The following is a 21477-nucleotide window of genomic DNA, read 5'->3' as shown; positions in this document are numbered from 1 at the left end:
CCTGAGTATGAAAGTAGAGCAACATTTTTTTATGATTTTTCAATATAATTCCCCTTAACATCCAATACACTTATTACATCTCTTTACGTAAGTCCTTTTTCAAATATCCGAACAAATAATAGTCGTTGAGGGCCATATCTGGACTATAGGGAGGATGATCTATCTGCTGGAACCCACAATCTAAAATGGCACACCAGCAGTATGGACAGGTGCATTATGGTCAGTTTTCCTCAACGTTTTACAAATATGCAGTCTCGCAATTTATGTAATAATGTTGCGTAATATTTACCATTGACCGTGGTTTTAGTTTCTTTAAAATCTATCAAAAGAATTCCTTCACAAACCCAAAAGATCGTGGCCATCACCTTTTTTGTTGACTGGCAGTCTCTGAATTTCCTTGGAGGTGCTTCACGCTTACTACGCCACTCCATTGATTCTTTTTTCTATAGTTTCATCTCCTGTCACAATAGTTTCTATCACGGGCTTCGGTTACGAGCCACAGAGTTCCAAAAAAGACCGCGCACACTTGACACGGCGTTGATTTTGAATAGTCGAAAGGTTTTTAGGAACCCATCTTGCATTAACCTTATGCATGTTGCATGATCATGCAGGATTCGACGAACACTTGTATCGGAGAGCTTAGTAATTTCTGAGATTTCCTTGACGTTTGAAAGTCGATCACTCAATACCACCTCTTCCATAATCGCAACATTATCTTCCGTTACGACCTGCACTGGTCGACCAGTTCTTGAATCATCTTCAAGGGACTCCTGCCCCATTCGAAAACGTCTTGTCCATTCTTTCACTACAGAATACGAATGAGAACTTTGGCCGTACACACCATCCAGCCTTTCTTTAATCATTTTAGGTGCTAACCCTTCTTTTGTCAAAAATTTTATGACTGCTCTATACTCAATTTGCGTTATTTGCCAAATTTTTTCGGACAAGTCTTGTTTAAAATGCTGTCAACAAAAAACTATTTGACGCAAGATTTCTTTTTTTTCCCAGCCTACTAAGATATATATTTAAAAGAAGACAGTTTTAGTGATGGAAAAGATTTTAAATTTTCCAACAAGAGAACATTTAAGTCTTCATAACATTTTGCGTCAATTCCAACCAGGATTCACAGAGCGCCTTCGATTGGTAGTAGATGAAGTAGATCATGAGCTACTTCTGTCAATTCTGCACTATATTGGATTTGTGGCACTCATGAGTTTGTGGAAACGCAGATATTTGGCGTGCCTCGAGGTTCAATTCGGGGGCCTATTTTATTTTGTAGTATAGTAGTAGTAGTATATGTGTAGTATAGTTGTACTTGTAACATAATGGATTCTATAAATCATTGGCAAATTCATCTATATGCTGACAGTACTGAACTGTACATTTCTTTTAACGCGAACCTGTTAATTAATTCCTTCATAAATCGTATCGCAACTTGTGTTTATTTTTTTGCATCAACTTTAAGGTTTAAGCCTCACAAATCTATTCAACGTGCCTATGCAAATCTGAAAAATTTTCTTTAATCTTATTTAAGATCAGTGGTATCCGTCGTCGTCAGCCTGTATCTCACAAATTGGCGGCAACCTCAGTGACCTTCCACAAACATATCTAATATGGTTAGTCTTGATTAGCTTTTTGATATCTGTTGGCCATATTTGTGATCTTGTATATGAAAATTTAAGCCATTTTGAAACGTGTCTAATAATTTTCTTCGCCGTCTCGAAGAGGACTGCCATTCAAGTTAAATATCTAGGTCATATTCATTATCATCATCCTTTACGATCTTTTCACATCTCTCCAATACTTGGCGTTAATTAGAATTTAAACGAAAACCTCTCAAATATTTAACATCCGTTGTGAAAACTACGAAGATATTTTGTCCAGTAGCGCCGCTACTGTTTAATGGTAAATTTCGAATATAGGAATAAGCGATAAAAAGTGTATGGAAGCTTTGTGACATCTCGTGTGTGGGCACGTTTACACATACACTTCTCCAGCTAAAACTGAACAAAATTTCAAAATAAATTAAAACTAAAAGTTCAGTTTTTTACGAAATAATATATTTTTTACATGACAGTTGTTTCGACGACACCGTGTCTTTATCAAATATAATATTTACAAACTACCTGCTACTATATATATACCCAAAAATGGCATTTGATAAAGACTGATTGAAAGAATTGTTGTCGAAACAATTGTCATGTAAAAAAATATATAATTTCCTGAAAATCTGAACTTTTAGTTCTTATTTATTTTGATAAATGGATTTTCTACAAGTAAAAGCCACCTCAGTTAAATTTAAAAAAAAAACTTGTTCGAGAACCAAGACTGGCTACATTATCGATTACTAACAAGGCTTTTTGCATTTTCCTCTAATCAAACCAAAACAAAAAGGTTCAGTATAATTCACGAATGTAAGTGAAATATGCGTTACCTTTCTGGAATGTGGTCACGCTGGCTTCAAATAACGTATTTCTTATTTATTTATATTTTAGCAATGATCCCGAACCTAAAGTGATATTTATGAATTTAAATTAATTAATGAGTTTGTTAAGCTCGTACAATCATCGATTTTGTATCTGGGTTTTTTCCATTCAAAAAAAAAAACAAGATATTCAAATCTGTCATTGCTGATTGAATCTTCGCGGCATCTTGCAAAGTTTATACTTACAACAAATCAATGTCAATTGTGGACGAATATAATCTGCAAGACATAACAAAAACCGGCATTGACTGTTATAAAGAAACGAAAAAAATTTTTGAAATTTTTTTGTCTGTCAGTTAATATAGATTAAACGAAACTAATAAAAAATGACGTCATTCCAGACCATTCATTAACCAGGGTATGTGTAAAATTGTAGGTCATTGCTTTAATTAGTATTTATTTGACAACCGTTTAATCAAAACGCTATTCACATTTTTGCACACACAATGTTTAAAATATGGGTTTGTGAATTTGTGAAAAATATATACTAACACTAACTAAAACAGTGAACTGCAACCGGTGAACCAACAAATAAAGCAAAGAAAATCAAAAAGTGTGGTTTTCATTGTCATGTCTGAGACTTATCAACTTACCCCCGTAAAGAGAAGGCGTTAAATGTTTGACCATGGTCCAATGTTGCTGTTGACTTTCTGCTTATTAATTGTGAAGAAATAAGCAAGATATGTTTAATAAATTCTGGATACATTCAGAATAATAACTTAAATCAAAAAAAATCAATACCTTTCTCTGGAAAACTTGAAAATGATGTATGTATATTAGATGATGAAACTGCGCACAATAACTACAAAATATTGAAAAATCTAGTAGATAAACAGGCCGCTGAAGAAAAAAAAGCTTTCTTTTCAAACTTGATAAATCTCCCAGAAAAACCAAAAAAATTTGGGAACTAGTCAAATATTCACAATGTTATTTTTAACAATGATAAAGTTATAGCAGACGAATTCGGAGATGTTTTTGCTACTCACGTGCAATCAAAAGTGGATTCGATGTTTACATACAATTACTTTTACGCCAACTAGGGAAAAAATCATGTATTTTATACCGTACTCCGACGAGGAAATGTCGGCTCTAATTCATTCGCTGAAAAGCAAAAGATCTTCTGGTATCGACGAAATTCTTGCTTGCCCACCATATTTCTGATAAACTCAATGTCTGGAAAACTGGAATCTTTAGGCATAAGACGGATCATTGGATCGGCATTACTTTTTTTACTATACGTGAACGATTTACCTGAAATCTTTAACAGTAACCGTCGAGTTTTCATGTACGCGAACGACACGTCTCTGTTGCTGTATAATAAATTTTGCATGCAAAATCACCTAATCATAAATTTAGAGAAAACAGTTGTGGTTGTATTTACTGGCCAGTACATTAGACCTTTATATGACTTATCCTTTAGTTTCTCTGGAACATCCTTAGAAACAAGTCAGAGCACAAGATTTCTTGGCTCCTACGTTGATGCATCATTGAGATGGGATCAAGACATAAATAGTGTTTGTAGCAAACTAAATAAAACATTCTTTGCCATATAAACAATTTGAGATTCATTTCTTGAGAGATACTCCTCATACATACGGCATACTCCTCAATTTCTTACAACATTATGAACTGGGGGCAACCTAGTGATGTGAAAAGGTGAAGACAGTCTTGCAAAGAAATATTTCAGCATCACAAAATAAAACATTTACATACGAAAAACATTGATGCCCATTGTCACTACACTCTTAACAGAGAAAATCTCTTAAAGCGTAAATTGAATCACATATTTAGTAGATCTTTAGGCTATGCAGGGCCACACTGTTATATGTTCCCGTCAAGCTTAAAGAACCTTTCTACCAAGCAATTTAAGAAACATATCAATATGCTTCTGACAACCAATGCTTTTTATAGCCTAAGTGAATTCGAAGCGCGTGTTCTAAGTAAATGTTTGTAATGTTATATTGATGTATTTGTATTGTTTGTTATATACACATCTTATATGATTGTCCTATATGTATAACTTCATTGTAAGACATACACATTTTCTATTTCATCAATTTTAAATCATTTTAATGTTATAAATGATCTATATATCTATCTCTCTATTTGGTTAGTTTCTGTTGGTTTGTTGTTTGAGTTGATAGAGAAGAGAGATGATTTACAAATACGTACATGGCAGTAATGGATTTGGGTCCAACATTTAACGAACAGAAAGCGTTCGTCAACTGTCAAATTAGTGTACAAATTTTCGGTTAGGTGTCAATTAAGTATCACCCACACACAAATCAAGAAGCAAGTTCCTCGCTAAACCATATTTTTTCATTTCAGTTCGCAATAAAAGATTGTCCGCATCCTCTTCCGTCCAATATTCGTAGAACATATATCGGGAAAAACTCGTTCCTTGATGATTATTAAACATGGTCGACGGCCGTTTGAATTTCTTCAAAATCGATTTCTCGATCTTAATTATTACGAAACAGGTTAGTGCAATGCTGCATTAACGGGTCTTTAATTAAAAGGAATGCGCTCCGTACATTAAACCATAGAGGAGCAATCGGAAGTCATGATATCTTAAGGAATATAAATATATATAGAGTGAACCAAGTTGGACGCTTTTAAGGGAAACTTCCCTTCCTATAGGAAAAATAATGTCGATGTGTGGTACTGCATTTACGTCTATTCATGGATATAAGAAAGTGACTAACTGATAGGAATCAAGGAAAAACCCGGGCAAGCTGTAAGAATGAAATATGGCCGAACAGGTCAGTACTTTGCTTAGAATTTAATTATTTGGGATTTTGTTAGGAAAGATACTGAACAATATTTATTTATTTATGTATGTATTTATGTTAAAATCAAAAATAATATTATAAATTATTTTCATTACCTACTTAAATTACTTAAAATTGTTCACATAATATATCAGTATCACTATCGCTGTCATCGCCTGTTCTAATATGGATATACCCTTGTTCTGCTGTTTCTATATATTTAACAGAATTTGCCCAACTTTGTGGAGGGAATGTTAAAAACTTCGGTTTCTATAAGTTTGAGGACATTGCAGTTAACACAGGGAAAAACATTGTTACGACGAATGGCAGATTTCAGTTGGTGCCAAACATGTTCAATGGGATTAAATATACAGTGGTAAGGTGAAGGTGTATGAAACTGTATGCCCTAGATTTTTTGCGTAATTATCACAGACGTATTCCTTTTGTAGGTTCAAGCTTTGTAGAACCTCAATTAATCGCTTTTTGGTATGATCTTCGTGAAAATAAATGTCGTTATTATACATGTAGTTTTGGATTATTGCTTTTGTGTCACATGAGGAAGGGGTTTTAGTCAGCTGTCTACTGCGATAACTTGCATTGTCCATTACAATTATGCTATTAGGAGGAATGTCTGGAACTAGTTTGTTTTGAAACCAACTTTCAAATAAATCAGCGGTGGTGTCTTCATGGTAATCCAGAGAAGAATCTTTAATATTTTTCGCAAACAGAGAAAGTCCCTTTGGAATCCAACCATCTTTAGAGGCAGCATGCAAAATTTCCTCTTTTTGATGGCGCGTTTGTTTTACACTTTTTAGTTGACTCAACCCAACCCTTTTCCGGGGTATCATAAGTGTCAAGTGTCATCCAAGTAAATAATTAACCTTTGTTGTTCTCTGTAAATCCTAAGAACCTTTTTACCATATTTTTATAGCCAATGGTTAATTAATTATCAACAGAAATTTTTATTTTGTGCAGTAGATCATAATGTAAATTTTTATTTTTCCAAAAATATAGCATATTTCACTGTTCAAGAGTTTTGAGCAAGTAGGATTTGGAAGGAACCGCCATAATACCAATAATAGAAACAACTGTGCACTGGTCGTTGTAATTACAAATGGGAAATGCAGGGGTACAAGCAATTTGTATTACAATCAATATCCTAAAAGAAACAACCTTTACAGACATTTTTGGGTGATTGGGACACTACCTAATTAATAGCAACCAGTTTGAAAAGAACTGGTCAAAGACTACATGAAGTCGGTATGAGTTACAAGAAACGGTAGTTTTAGCAGCCCTTAAAAAATAATTTTACGACGTCAATATTTAAGTTGAAGACCAACAACAGTAGCTAGTACCAACTTCCATTGAATCTTTGAAATTTATTTGAAAGGTTAAACAAAAACCAAGCGTCTTTACAACAAAAATGAGAATTTCTCTTCTGCATTTCGGTGTCCACAGCCTATTCGTTCAAAGTACAACACTATATTTTGCAAGAAAACTAGAGCAAAATATCAGATATTTGAAAAGGTAACTTTAAGTTCTTTTCAGAGATCCACAAATAACACAGGGTGTCCCATATAAAAATATCTATTAGTTTTCATCTCTGTCGCCTTTCCTTTCTCCTATATTATTCTGCCTATAAGTTAATTGTTCAAAAAAGAAAAAAATATGTAAATGCCAAAGATTTATGTTTTTTGTGACCTTTAAGAATTAAAAAAAGTCAAATTTTGACATGTTCTATATTTGTATTAAAGTTTTTAAAGCTTCAGGGGCAACCATAAGGTTTTGGTTAGTCACAAGGAAAATTGCTTCAGATTAAAAGCAAAACAATTCAGATATAACACAAAACGTTTCAGGGACAGGGCAAAAACTTTCAGTACAATAAGAAAAAAACAAATTTATATATAAAAGAATTGTTCTGACTACCACAAATGAAAATATTTATAAATTATTATATATTATTATTATACATGCATTATAAGGGGCGAAGAAAATAAGGCTAAATATTAATATAAAAAAATATACTTATTACATAAACACGTACAGCCGTAAATGTTAAAAGAATCAAATACATTCAGATCTAAATAAGTAAAATATAATAACGTAATATAAAAAATTGGACGGACAACGATAAGGCTAACCCTAAAAATAAGTTCTATAATTAAAATAGTCACTTAATTAATGAACCCAGCTGTCATTAGTGAATGCGTTTTTAAAGAAGCTAAATAGATTTCCTGACTTCTCTCAGCTTTTAATTTTGACGAAAACAAATTTCAAAAAATATATTAAAAATTCAAACTTCTTATGTTTTCTTAGATTGCTGGTCTAAGTATGGTTGGTACAAATACTAAAAACTGTTCATAAAAAACCGTAAGTTTATAATTAACAACTAAAAAATAAGCAACTGTTTTCGAAATATACAGTTTTACAATTACACACGATCGTATGACATATTAAGCATTTATGACGCAATGGAATGTTGTATATATGCAAAAACGACAAATATTTAATACCCAGACTAGAGTATAGTTTGAAAAATATGTTTTGAACCAAAATTGTTGACTATATTGTGGATCGCCGTTAACTATTTTAGGTTTACAGAGTACCGAGTAAGGTAGTATCACAAATTTGTTTACAACGTCAATAAGTTTAACCTAAGATTTTTAATCTCCTACTCTTACATTTAAAATAATTTATTGGTTAAATTTTATTCTTTATAACTTACCTTAATCAATATTTTAGTATATAAAATGAGTAGCAGTATTTTTTCACAGATCCTAAATAATCTCGACAGATAATTATTTTAATTGAAACGAAACTTGTATTTCAAAAATCAAAAAAACCATTAGACCACATTTCTATAAATATTTAGAAATATACCACTCTCAGAATTTTTTAATATCGCTAATTTTGCATTATCATTCTTTTACTTCTTTTTTAATGTGATTTAAGCATGCAAGTTCTGTATTTCGCATTCCTTCATACTCGAATATTGCAACAATTTGATTTTATTTCACTTGCGATCAATTTCCATCCATATTAAAATTGCATTTAATCATTTTCGGCCTTATATTGTCATCTCAAGTTCGTACGCAGCTTAATTAAAACATGATACATGCTTGTTGCTACCGAGTGCCCAATAAGAGCAGCGGCGTTGAAAGCGTCCCATCTTGTCTTGCTTATGTTCACTGTTAATATTTGAAGGTCCATGTATAGGAAGGAACAATTTTTGGTGCACTCGCCGGGTTGCCAAGTATTTCAATTTTTCCTGAAATCGATTTCCTGCAAAGCATCCAAGCTCATTCGCGGAACTTGGCCTTGACGAAGGAAGGCAGAGGGATCAAGTACAAGAACAAGTTGAAAACGATCATTCCCAATGCGAACGCGAATGTTATGCCGATATTCAAGTCGAAACCTAAAATTCCGTTGAAAATGTTATCCCCGGGGTCCCTGGTGTACCTCTCGGATAGATAACTTTGTCCATTGGCGTAGCGGCAGTAAGGGTTCGCAGGTCCGGTCAAGACGGACGTCTCGACAAAGTTCATGCTGGTGCAATTGTGTCTCCAATCGTAAGGGAGCGGATCGTGGAGTTGGGGGTGCAAGAAAACTTGCCGGTTTAGGAAAGCCGACGCGTATCTGGCCTGCGTCGCGTAGGTGAGATAGAAGAGCCATTCTTGGAGACCTTTAATTGACCTGAACATATTATAACAGTGTTACCTTATCATAAAAACATTATATTCTATATTCAGTGGTCCGTAGGTTATAAATTAACGTGATACAGTGCGACAAAATTTAGCTTCAGTAAATCAATCTTAGAATCAATGGTATTGGTTGTAAAGGAGTACATTTTAATTGGCTGTAACTTTATTGTATTTTGAGATCTCGAGGGAAACAAAAAAATGAAATGTAGGGTTAATAGCCATGTGACGTATAAAATAGAACACTATCAATTTTATGACATATAATCATATATCATATTTCTTTTCATGGAACACACTGTATATTAAATATATATTAATTAGAATATCTTATTCCGATTACAATGATGAAACTCACTTAATATTTTAGTACACTCGTTATTAGCAAATCGTCCCTGACTGCAAAAACAATAATTATTTACAAATTAAAGTAGAACAACAACACTAAAAGTGACAAGACACAGTAAAGTGAAAAATTGGTTAACTATTCTAAATAGTGCTGTAGTGACCACCATTTTCCTGAACACATTTGTCATACATTTTATTACAAGGAGTTCTGTGCACGTGATTTTTCATTGTGTCCTCAAAATAAAAAATACATTAATATTAGGTCCAACCTCTGGGATATTCCATGTTAAGAAAATTTTTAGCTTGCACAAAATTGTGAGGAGGGGGCCGTCTTGCTGCCATATAATCAGCGCTGATATATTTAGGGGTAAATCTTCTATACATTGTTCTATTTGGTGCTCGAAGATTTGCAGATAATGATCTTCATCTATAAATATCGGACCCAAGAAATGCACCACACCATTAATTGGTAAAGTCTGTTCATAGATATAAGAAAGTGACTAACTGCTGTAAGAATGAAATTTGGCCGAACAGGTCCGTACTTTGCTTAAAATTTAATTATTTGGGGTTTTATTAGGAAGGATACTAAACAATATTTATGACCCACCTCAATATGCCGCTGCTCAAAGTGAGACAAACGCAGGTGACGTATATGCTGAAAATGGCGGCGGAGAGGTGGTCTTTGACAATCATCAGTGTGGCCATGGTTTGCTGCTCGGAGAAAATGTAGCACGCCCAAAGAATCAGCCCGAAATAGAAGTACTCCATGAGCTGGTCGAAAGAGCCCACCAACCTACGGCAGTGGATAAAGTGTCATTCAAGTTTGACAATTTCATTGAAAATGCCAAATTTGAAGAAGGGATTCGATTGAATAATAACAGTTTTGAGAAAACCAAAAAGAAATACTATATTAATAGTCTATCTGATTGACTATTTTGTGCTGTTCTACATTTTTCTTATCTCATACGTCTATAGAGATTTTTTTTTACGTTGAATACAATGGAACAGCTGGTTACTTCAGATTTTTTTATTTTTTGGATTATGACATAAATTTGTGCGTTTAAATGGGATACCCCCCATAATTTTGCATTTTAATGCATCTTCTAAGGGCTTTTCGAATAAATATAACACAACAATTTATTTTTAGTTCAGGTCTGTATTCAATAATATAATATTTTAATATTACTTGTTATTCAAATAATATGAAATAAAAACTATATTACAGCATAATTTAATATATTTAACAATTAGTTCGTTCTACTTCATTAATATTAATTACTATATAGTACTACATTATGATTATAATTTTAGCTTAAAAAGTTTACTCGGGAAGTATTTTTATCCGTGTTATCTTTTTTCCTCTCGTAAAATTTGTTTAAATTTGTGTCATTTTAAGAATTTTATTTCTTAGTAAATCGTAAAACGTAAATCTAAATTTACAGCTAAAGAAACTGCTCAAATTGACCGTTATTATATTGAATGCAGTATAGGCATAATTATTTCTTCTGCTTAACGCATTAAGTAATATTAAATAGATCGTGCCATTTAAAATTCGAAAGTCACTATCGTTTCCGCTCAAACCAGAAAAATTTGACATTCATTAAAAGTTATAGCGTTCCCACTTTCTTGTGTCACCCAGTATTAGGAAAGCCTATATAAAAATACAAAAATTCATGTCATAATTAAAAAAAAAAAGAAAAAACTAGTCACTCCATTGAAAAGTCTCTATAGACGGATTTTTATTTTTAGATAGCTTGTTGGAGATACGAGCAGTGCCGCAAATAATCTGGTTGTTGGTTACTGATAATTTTTGGTATTTTAAAATTAAAATTGTTGTTTTGATTTTGTTGTGAGTCGAGAGCTTAATGTAATTAAATAAATAAATATTATATCGCTTTTTTACATTGCATTGCTAGAGTACTTACGGAAAAACAATGGCACTCGCTCCTAGGACAGAGATGAACGAAAACGGTAGGGACACGATATTGTATGTGATCAAAAACAACGTGCCACCATATAAGCCTTCTTGGGACTCCTGAAAGTATCTAGTCCTGTAAATCGGATCTAAAAAAAAAATAAACGTAAGGCATTCAAAGCTAATTTATTACAATTTGTTATTACATATTTTACAATTATTTTATTAATTATTTTACAGGGTGTCCCGAAATTAGACGTCAATATTTTAACTAAGTATTCTGTGTCTCAAAATAAGGATAAAAGTCTTAGTTTTCAACATACAGGGTGTTCAAATTTGAAAAAAAATTGCCCCACATTCACAACCAAAAAAAAAATTGCGATACAAACAACTGAAACGCGTCATTAACTTCCAAGGCTTACTAATGATTATCTGCACCTCGATTGTAAACATTAAAATACAAAAAATAATTTGTAACTAAATTTTCAATAGTATATTTCTCGAAAACGGTGTGTTCAAGCGAGGTGTGACTAGGGTACCTTATTTACGCAGAAAACTTCAGGTTTTCAAATTTTTTCCACGCCTCCCCTGTATTACCCACCCACCAATCCAATACTAAGTTTTAGTTCGTTAAATACAGCCTAAAAACTTTAGTACCTGTACCAAATTTTATTTTAAAATATTTACGTGTTAATTAATACGTATCAAGAGGCAAATTTTATTAAAATGTCTAGAGTCGTATTACAGGAATTAAAAAAATATATTTTATTTTTCAAAACTGAAGTTTTCTTTTTAAAATAGACCCAAAAATCACCCCCCTAATTATCGACATTCAATTAGAAAACACCCTGTATATTGTAATCAATTAATTTTCAAGACTTTAAGAAAGATTTTTTTACGTAGGATCGTGTATTTTTAAAAGGGACATATGAACCATTGCTCAAGCAAATATTTTTAGTCATGTTCAGGAATAACATTCCAAAAAAATTTTAACTTTTTACGTCATATGATGCCGTCAAATATTTGAGATCTTCCTGTAGATAATGACGTTTAATGCGGCCCCAAGTACTTACACATTAGAACGGCGTTCAAAATTCCTGAAAAATAAACTCCTGCCAAACAGTTGAACACCAATCCGTTTCGAGTGATGAACGTATGTTGAGCATTCTGCAAGCACAAAAGAATGACCAAATAGAATACCAGGCGGTTTCCTTTGCCTATTGGGCTCGCCTTACCTCCATTTTATTGTAGAAGATCCATAGAACGAAAAAAAAAATGGGCACGAAAAACAATCGCAGGAAAAGTTGGCGCAAGCCAGCTGCGTGGAAGGAAACGGTAGCCGTCAAAAGTCTCCTGCAAGCGAATGAATAAAATGTACCTCATCTCAGACACTTATACTCTTAAAATTATAATTCTATATATAGGGTACGTATAAAAATACAAAACTTAGTTGCTAGTTACCTTTGAAAGTACTTACCACCATGGGCTCTTAATATTACTGAGAAGATTATCCTCATTATAGTTTTGCATTTTCGATTTAGTCTCATAAATAAATAATAATATCATATCACCAATAGACCATTAGGCCAATTGTATTGATAATTTTTATAGGAAATTAAATGCTCTACAAAAATGATCTCCCATTTTTTCGATAAATCGGACTATTTCAAAGGCATTCGAGGTCAAAGAATGCGGAATCCAAAGAAACATAACTTTTTGTTCTGAATTTTGTTATTAACGGAAAAATAATTATCGTGAAATGTTTCCAATTAACCTTATAGGAAATTAAATGCTCTCTTGTGGTTTATCTATAATTCGAACCATTTTGAAGATATTTGCATTGGAGTCCCAATGTATTTATATATATTCGTAGTTTTTGATAAATATTTTGAATTTATTCAGTGAATTAGTAAATTTTCAGATTATTTATTATCTATTTATAAAAAAAAGTTCTTTATTCACTAAATATCAATAAATGCATTAATAAGAAAAGAATTCTCTTCCACCATATGAAATGTTATACCCCAATACAGTATTAGTGGTATTTTTTATATTTAGCTATTCAAATCGACTTTTGTTGCAGTCAAGAGATAGTCCTCGACGTTCTTTGACAACTTGCAGCAAGTATTGAAACTCTTTTTCTTTTTTTTTTCTTATAATTCTCATCTAAAGCCCACAATGCAATGTCGACATCAAGAAAATAATATCGTAGATCAAAGATTTTGGACAAATTCAATAATTTTACAGGAACGATTAGACATATTTCATGTAGATATCTTATATACAGAGTGATTCACATTGAATAGCCTAAAACGAAATTGGCAATGACAAATAGTAAACTATATTTTTAAAATATTTTGCCAGATCTACCGAATATCAATGGCAACATTGGAATATAAAATAGAACACAATGTACATTAAATTAAAAATTTGACAGGAGTTGTCAACTTTGACAGAAGTTGAAAAATATTGATATTTTAATTTAATCCGTTTAGATTTTATGGCATATCAAAGTTGTAAACCGTCCACTTTTCAATTGTCAATTTCAATATCTCGAAATTAGATGAAATTAGGTATAGGAAAAAAGGATTTCTTTTGAAATGGATTTACTGTAGATCTTGCAACGCTGCCCTAGAAAAAATATTTTTTTAGTTCTCCAGAATTATTGATAGCCTACTCAACTTGAATCACCCTGTATATAGTCGATCCGTTTCTGACATATTTGGAATTTCATATCAAAAGTGTCATTTGCAGGTCTATTTTAAAAAGCTGACGTAAATTTGGAAATATTAACATTAACATTGTAAAAATGCTGTGATGATGACACAATCGAGCACTACAGAAACTTCACTATACATATAGAACAATATAAAATTTTAAATATTTAAGTAAATCCAGACAACTTTTGTCTCTAAGTTTTTTTAATATTTTTTAACGGTTCTAATGTAAGAGCGTCGTAGAAATTTAAAAAAAAGTTTTAAGTCGACCAAGATAAAATTCTTAATTTTTTTTCAAGCAACTGAAGTGGCCGCCACCAGCTGTTATTGTAATATTGATTTTTTTAAGATAAAGTTTCTGCAAATGCTCTTCTAGAGCAGCTCTATTTTTGAAAGGAAGATGGTGGAGGAGTTCAATAAATATCGATAACTCCAAAAAAGAGTGCCTTTTGATCAACTTCGAGTTTTTATGAGGGGCTTCTCCCAGATTAATAATAGTGCTATAAGTAGGCGATTAGGATTGTTTATTTTGCCACCACGTTGACATTTTCTAAGATAATTGCAATTAAATTTTAACTTTTTCTCACCTAAATTACGTTTTGGCATTTTTACCTGTTGTGAAATATTGATTGTCACTTATTTTTTCATTGAAAGTTATCGAAAAAGAGATCAAAGGAAAGGCGATCATGAATTACAAACTTTGTAGCCACGCCTTACCTTATTTTGCATAATTTATGTCAATCGATTCAAGCGTTATGGAAACAACCACTTACGCGAGTATGGTCCAGCCGACCGACATTTTGTTAGGTCGACCTAGCAGCAACGGAATTTTATGTTCCGACGGATGTCCTGGTCCGTTGATGGATGTCGTCTTCCGGTAAGCCCCGCCCTCGATCTTGAATTTTTCCACCAAAGCGGCTATTTGGTGGTTGCTCTCCAGGAAACGTTCCCTGGATCTCCTATCCACCGTCGACAGACACACTGCAAGGAAAACACCAGTTAGGGAACGAGGAGGTCTAAAACAAGCAACGACTTCGAGATCGACTTACGGTAGTACATGAGAGGGTTTTCCAATTGGGGACATGGGAACCCGATGGCGTCGAAATACTCCAGCATTTGCCTGGTGCCCCCCGCGTACACGACGTCCCCCAAGCATAGATACAAAACTCGATCGAGAAATGGGAAAACGTCGGATCTGGGCTTCTCCATTGTGAGAATTATGGCGGAGCCGTATTTCTTTGCTGCGTTGGACAGAATCGATATCACCAGGTACGTGTTTAACGGGTCCAAATCCCAGGTGGGCTCGTCCAACAGCAATACCACTAGGGATACAATAGAACTGGTTTTCACTGTATTCAGTGATTCATTATAACTGTTATGAATATATTACATAAAAGTATATTCTACAATTTAGGAAAGATGACTATTACGTTAGCAATGACACCAAGCATATTCTTGTGGCAATTGCTGGTGTCATCATTATGACCTAGTCCTTATTTCGACTATATCGGTAATAGAAATACATTAAGACATTTTCCTAAATACACAGTTGGTTAGTTTATTAGTTATTAGTTAGATTTTACTCCCAATTAGTTCTTTAATGTAATCTATATTGTCAAGCTGAACAAAAAAGAATCTGGAAGAATAAGATGTGGGTTGTTGTCTGGCCAGTAATTTGTTCCGTATGGCCCAATCCACGTAACATACCTATTAGTTAAATATTCTGTTATTAGAGCAAAATTATCAGGAACGATGCAGTATAGTTTCTATATTTTCTATATTTTCTATATTTTCTCGTAAAATTCTTAAATAAACGACGTCCCAAATGGATTTTCTACCGAAAATTTTTCTATTGAAAGTCGATTCGTGAATCATTGTCCAACATTGGGAAGATATGTCATGAAAATTGTAATCGCTGAGTCTTATTTTGGTCAGTCAAATGCGGAACTTTGGTTAATTCAATTCAATTATTTTTTCAAAAAGTTCTAAAAATTTTTCTTAAACTCTGCTTCAAATCTTTCATATCTTGGCGTATGAAATTTATCTAATCTTCCATTTTTTTTAAACATTACGTTATTTTATTTAATTACTGATCAGGAATTAAAACGCGCTTCCTAGTTTTCTCTTTTTTAAATGTACAAATATATTCGTGTCCTATTTGCATTTTTATCATTTTTTATATGCAACGAGAATATTTTAATTTTTCGCCAAGTGCAAACACTATAAATAAACAAAAGATGATACATAGCCAACAATATATATAATATAATCCTGCAAATCCTGCATCCGACTGGAATCCTGCAGACGTTTCGCCTAACTAACCAAAATCTCACTTGGCATCTTCAATGCTCGCGCTCCGAAAACACTTCGAACACTGGTGTGTGGTGTGGAAGTGTTTTCGGAGCGTGAGCATTGAAGATGCCAAGTGAGATTTTGGCGAAACGTCTGCAGGATTCCAGTCGGATGCAGGATTTGCAGGATTCCAGCCGGAGTTCAACGAGCGAACGGATGATATCCCGGAGTATAGTGTCATCACATTTTTCCATCAATACGTGAGAATATATATATATATATATATATATATATATATATATATATATATATATATATATATATATATATATATATATATATATATATATATATATATATATATATATATATATATATATATATATATATATATATATATATATATATATATATATATATATATATATATATATATATATATATATATATATATATATATATATATATATATATATATATTATATATAATGTTATATTTAATGTTATATATTTTTGAAATAAGCGTAATACAACCTTTTTATGAAATAATCTTCGAGGATTGCAATTTTAAATAATTGAACTTATATATACTATGCTTTTTTGACTAACCTTGTAATTAAATAGGTATATAATACTTAATCTGCACATCAAATCTTGATTCCATTTGATATAAAAATATATATTGCACTTTATTTGGAGTTATTTTTGTTATCGTTGTAATACCACAATTTTATTTCTAAAAATATTCAGTTTTTTCTAAAAGTCTTACGTTGAAAAGGGTCTACACTTTCACTTTTTAACTCTTCGCAAACTTCTATACTTCATTATCCATGAGCACGGTAGACCGTTTCCTTTTTTTTTTTCTGAAAAAAATGTTACCTGGATCTTTGATGAGCTGAATACCAATCATCAATCGTCTATATTCGCTTTTTGTGAGATGTTCAGTACACCTATTAGCCACCTGGGACAATGCCAAATCCGCCATCACTTGTTTAACTCTTGATGATTTGAGGTAACCCGTCATCTAAAATGAAAACAGCATTTTGCGGTATTACAAATTTATCGCTACACCTAGTTAACCTTAAATAAATATTTGATGAAAAAATAATAATTATACTCTTGCATTTTATAAGATATGGGTTAGAATTTTCTAATACCATGGACTTTTGTAGTTTTTGAATTCTATTTTTTCCGATTTGTGTCAAGCAAGGCCAATACAAAAAGTGGTAAATGTGAGAGCACAATACAATACAATACAATAATTTCCTAGCTTTCTGATCTACAATATGCCTCTTGTAATCATACAGAATATAGCTTTTTAACTTTGATCAGTAAATGTTTGGTATTGTTAATTTAATTTTTTTTGGAGAAACAATTTGTTGTTTTTGTTACAAAGCTAATTAGTTACATTCAGCTAATAGTTGACAGCTGCACCAAAATAAATCTTAATAATAATAATAATAATAAATTTGACTCCAAAAATTGTTTTCCTGGTCTCTTCAGTAAGCTTTCATAACCTAATCAAAAAGGCAAATCAAAATTTACTTCGCCTTCGCTTCGCAGCATTAACATCAACTACACAGAATGAAGAAGGAGTATCATTCGAAAAATAGTGATACCAAAACTGTATGCAAAATGTGACGTATGGTATACCAACTTTTGTGGGCGTGAAGAACAGCGTTTGCTCTACCGTCAGTCCTTGAATAAGATCGCACTTGTGAGTGACGTAACCGCATCTTTGTTGGAAAAGGCACAAACTCATCGGTTGATTGTTGAGCAAAATTTGACCCCTGATTGGTCCTTGGGCTCGCCTGGATATAACATCTAGGAGAGCTTTCTTTCCGCTACCTGAAATATTGGAAACCATCTTCAATCACGGACTGCATTTCCTAAAGGCCTCTAATTAAGGTAAGATGTCACCTAGTATCCTTTTTTTTACCTTTAGACCCAAGGACAGCTAGAACTTCTCCTGAATGCACCGTCAGCGATACATCTTTCAGGATGATCCCCGTTTTGATGTTCCCTATCATTCGTTGAATGCATGACCCTGGCTCGACCTAGCAGTTTAAATAGTTTTTTAACAATATAAAAGTTCAAATTTGGTAAAACTCTTCTAAACTCACTATCAGGAAATACTTTCAATAATTTCCGGATTTGAGAGATTTGTTGGAAGGCTGCGTGTAAAATGGGTCATGCAAAGGTCAAGTGTCATTTTTTTTTTACGTAAATGACCAACCAAGCTTACCGCTTCTTGCAAATATCTGACACTTTGCATTCTTGGTTATTTTTTTCAGTTTTTTCCTAACTTTTTATAGCACAACTCTTAGTAAGTACTTATAGAAAACGCTACTGGTAGCTGTTATCTAGCTTTCAACGGTTATTTTGCAAATTTCAACAAATTTCAAGTAATATTCCTTGGTATCAATTTTGTTTAATTAAAAGTTAGTAAGAACGGATTTCATATTTTTTACTGGCTTCTATTTAAACAGAATATAACATAAATGCATACTTATAAGTAGACCTTTATAACTACAAATATATTATAAAATACTTGTACTACTCAAAAGTGCGTACTTAAAAATAACGTTACATTACACTTATGCATATTTTTCTAGAGATGGGAAAATAATCTAACTAAATGCACACTTATAAGTACACATTTATAACTTCTAAGTATATAATAGGTAGATGAAATTAAAGTATTTGTAAGTTCCTAATTATAATATGTACTTATAAATACCGCATTTATATAGGATGCTTACTCATCCCTCGCACTCCTAGTATATTCTTTTATTTAAAGACAATATCTAGATCACTAAAAATTGTCGATATTTTCTAAAACTGATTGAAAGGAAAGGAAACGAACTTAAAATAATTTCCGCTCATATTGGTATATATAATATTTTGTACCATCAAGAAAAATGAAACTAACTAAACAAACAAAGAAAAATTGTATTTGTTTTTTTTTAATTAAAAATACAAGTCTAATAAATGAAAAATATCCCGCATCTTAAAAATTAAGTTGTCATAGAAAATATGATATGAAATTGTGAAATGTAAAAATATGACAATATTTTCTGGGCATCAGTTTTCTTTAATTGCAACTTCTTTAATTTAGGTTATATTTTTTACTCGCCCGGTATATTTAGAAGCTAGAATTATTGATAATATCTAAAACTAAAACCAGGAAATTAACTTTACTTCCGGAAAATAATTTTTGACCCCATTAGTATAATATATATTATTGTATCCTTTTTGTTTTTTTAAAAAGTTGTGCAAACGTACAGTATAATTTCTTGTATGAAAAATTACATTAAATATATTTGCGCCGCGAAACAAAAGTTTACAAAAACATTTTTTTTCTTAATTGAACAAAAGCAACGCATAAATATCGAATAATATTCAGTTATTTTTAAAGTTCAATAAAAAAGTATTTTAAGCAGTTTAAGCCTGTAATTAGAAAAATCAAGTAGTCCTAGAATAATATTTTCTTAGTACACATTTTATTTCATTAAAGCTTGTGTACTCTTCCTGTAAAACAAGGAAATCAAGTTCCTTCTACGCAATTATTTTTAACTTTTTGTTTAAAATACGATATACCTATATGGTATGATTTTTTATAGTAAAATTAAATTTGCATTAGATTTTGGGCTGCCAAGAAAAATATTTAAAAAAATTCTTCCTTCATTGAACAATACACTTTGTAATTGATATGACATTGATATTTTAATTGTAATTATGTTTCTGTATATTTTCTTGTTATCCGATTGACCTAATGTCTACTATTAAAATTAACATTGCGAGCCATTTTCGAAAATCAGGAACAACATACGCAATTATTAGGTACTTACCTGCCCGGAGTAAAAAACGTTGCATAGTTCGAGAGTGTAGTCGCTTCCGATCATTTTTCCACAGGGAAAACGGCCTATCTTACCAAATTCCACCTGCACCTCGATAACAGGTATTCTATTGTCCCCAGTTACATTTCTGAATAATTCATTCTTTTCGATAAGAACCGCATTACCTGCCGACACATTCAACAGGTAATCGTCTATACAGGTAAACTGACTTTTGTCGAAGTCAGAAGCTCGCAGAGAGGTGAAAATAGCGGAGAGTAGTTTCGAGTCCATTTTGGTTGGGTAGGTGGGTCGGATAAGTGGGGGAGGGGGGGTGACTGGTGGGGTGTCTCGTGTTCTGTTGTGTAAGGGATGACAATAATCACATACACATGTATACTTATAAATATGTAATTCATGTAATTAGCATTTTCTACGTGGAAAAAATCGCTTTTATTTTTTAACGTTTTTGAAAAATTGTTTTTTGATTTTGAAAGAACCTTCAACAGCAAATTCGACATTTTATTCAGCATCTTTTTTACTTTTATGCGAGTTGCATTTTGCCGCTTTTTTTTATTTGAAAATTATACGGGGTTATGTTTAATAAATTCTGCAAGGTTAATATAATTTCTACATTTTTTCGACTGCTAAAATTTTGATTATATTAAATACAGTCAATAAAAATATATAACTTATCTATTTACATCCCGACCCAAACAATACTTTGGTTGAACGTGGTGGACGCTTTTGATAAATCAACACTCATTTCTAGTACAGCTTGAACAGACTATCTTACAATTAGCACTATCGGTACTGCCATCCAATTGCAAAGGTGCAATGGAAAATTTAAATTAAATAAAATCAGCAGCTTTTTTCACGTTTATATTATTAAATATTATATATTTTTTGCCAAGATTTGCTGCTACATTGGCATAGTATTAATAAAATTTTGCTGATTATAAATGAATTACAAATACATTATAAGTAGGCATACTTGAAGAACTTAAAACTCTCAAGTACCTCAGTATAGTATAAGTATACTATAGTATAAGTAATGATATAGTTATACCCCATGTCTATTCTAAGAGAATTGAAAAGAATATAAATATATTAGTACACAGTTACAAATAGAAATATATTATAAGTAGACTCAATTAAACTACTTGTAAGTTTCTACTCTTAAGTACGTACTTATAAATACCATATGGGAACTTATGCCGAGTGTTTACATTTTCCTATTTGAATAGATTAAAAAAAAACCTTTATACTTATAAGTGCACTTCCAACTACAAGTACATTATAAGTAGTTGCACTTATAAATACCGCAAGTACCGTCACTTATGTACTTATACTGGGTTTTCACTCATCCCTTGCATCCCTAATACGTTTTTCTTTTTAAATGGATGGAAAAGCAT

The 21477-nt window shown here is 32.1% G+C and overlaps 1 protein-coding gene across 1 annotated transcript; it reads right to left on the bottom strand.

Moving 5' to 3' along the window:
- Positions 1 to 6350: 6350 nt before the first annotated feature.
- On the bottom strand, positions 6351 to 20285 carry LOC132703733 (ATP-binding cassette sub-family G member 5). The gene is made up of 11 exons (XM_060673172.1): positions 20078 to 20285; positions 18166 to 18283; positions 17884 to 18074; positions 17106 to 17250; positions 14984 to 15256; positions 14708 to 14915; positions 12453 to 12570; positions 12291 to 12384; positions 11228 to 11366; positions 9910 to 10095; positions 6351 to 8949 (listed from the first exon to the last, which is right to left on the bottom strand). The coding sequence occupies exons 1-11, from the start codon at positions 20129 to 20131 to the stop codon at positions 8556 to 8558; spliced, it is 1920 nt and encodes a 639-aa protein (XP_060529155.1). The 5' UTR covers positions 20132 to 20285; the 3' UTR covers positions 6351 to 8555.
- Between the last annotated feature and the right edge of the window lie 1192 nt (positions 20286 to 21477).

Source organism: Cylas formicarius, unplaced genomic scaffold, assembly GCF_029955315.1.
Source record: "Cylas formicarius isolate icCylForm1 unplaced genomic scaffold, icCylForm1.1 PGA_scaffold_6__28_contigs__length_40554024, whole genome shotgun sequence".
NCBI lineage: Eukaryota > Metazoa > Arthropoda > Insecta > Coleoptera > Brentidae > Cylas > Cylas formicarius.
Note: the sequence above shows the minus strand (reverse complement) of the source record. Positions and strands in the feature narration are given on the sequence as shown.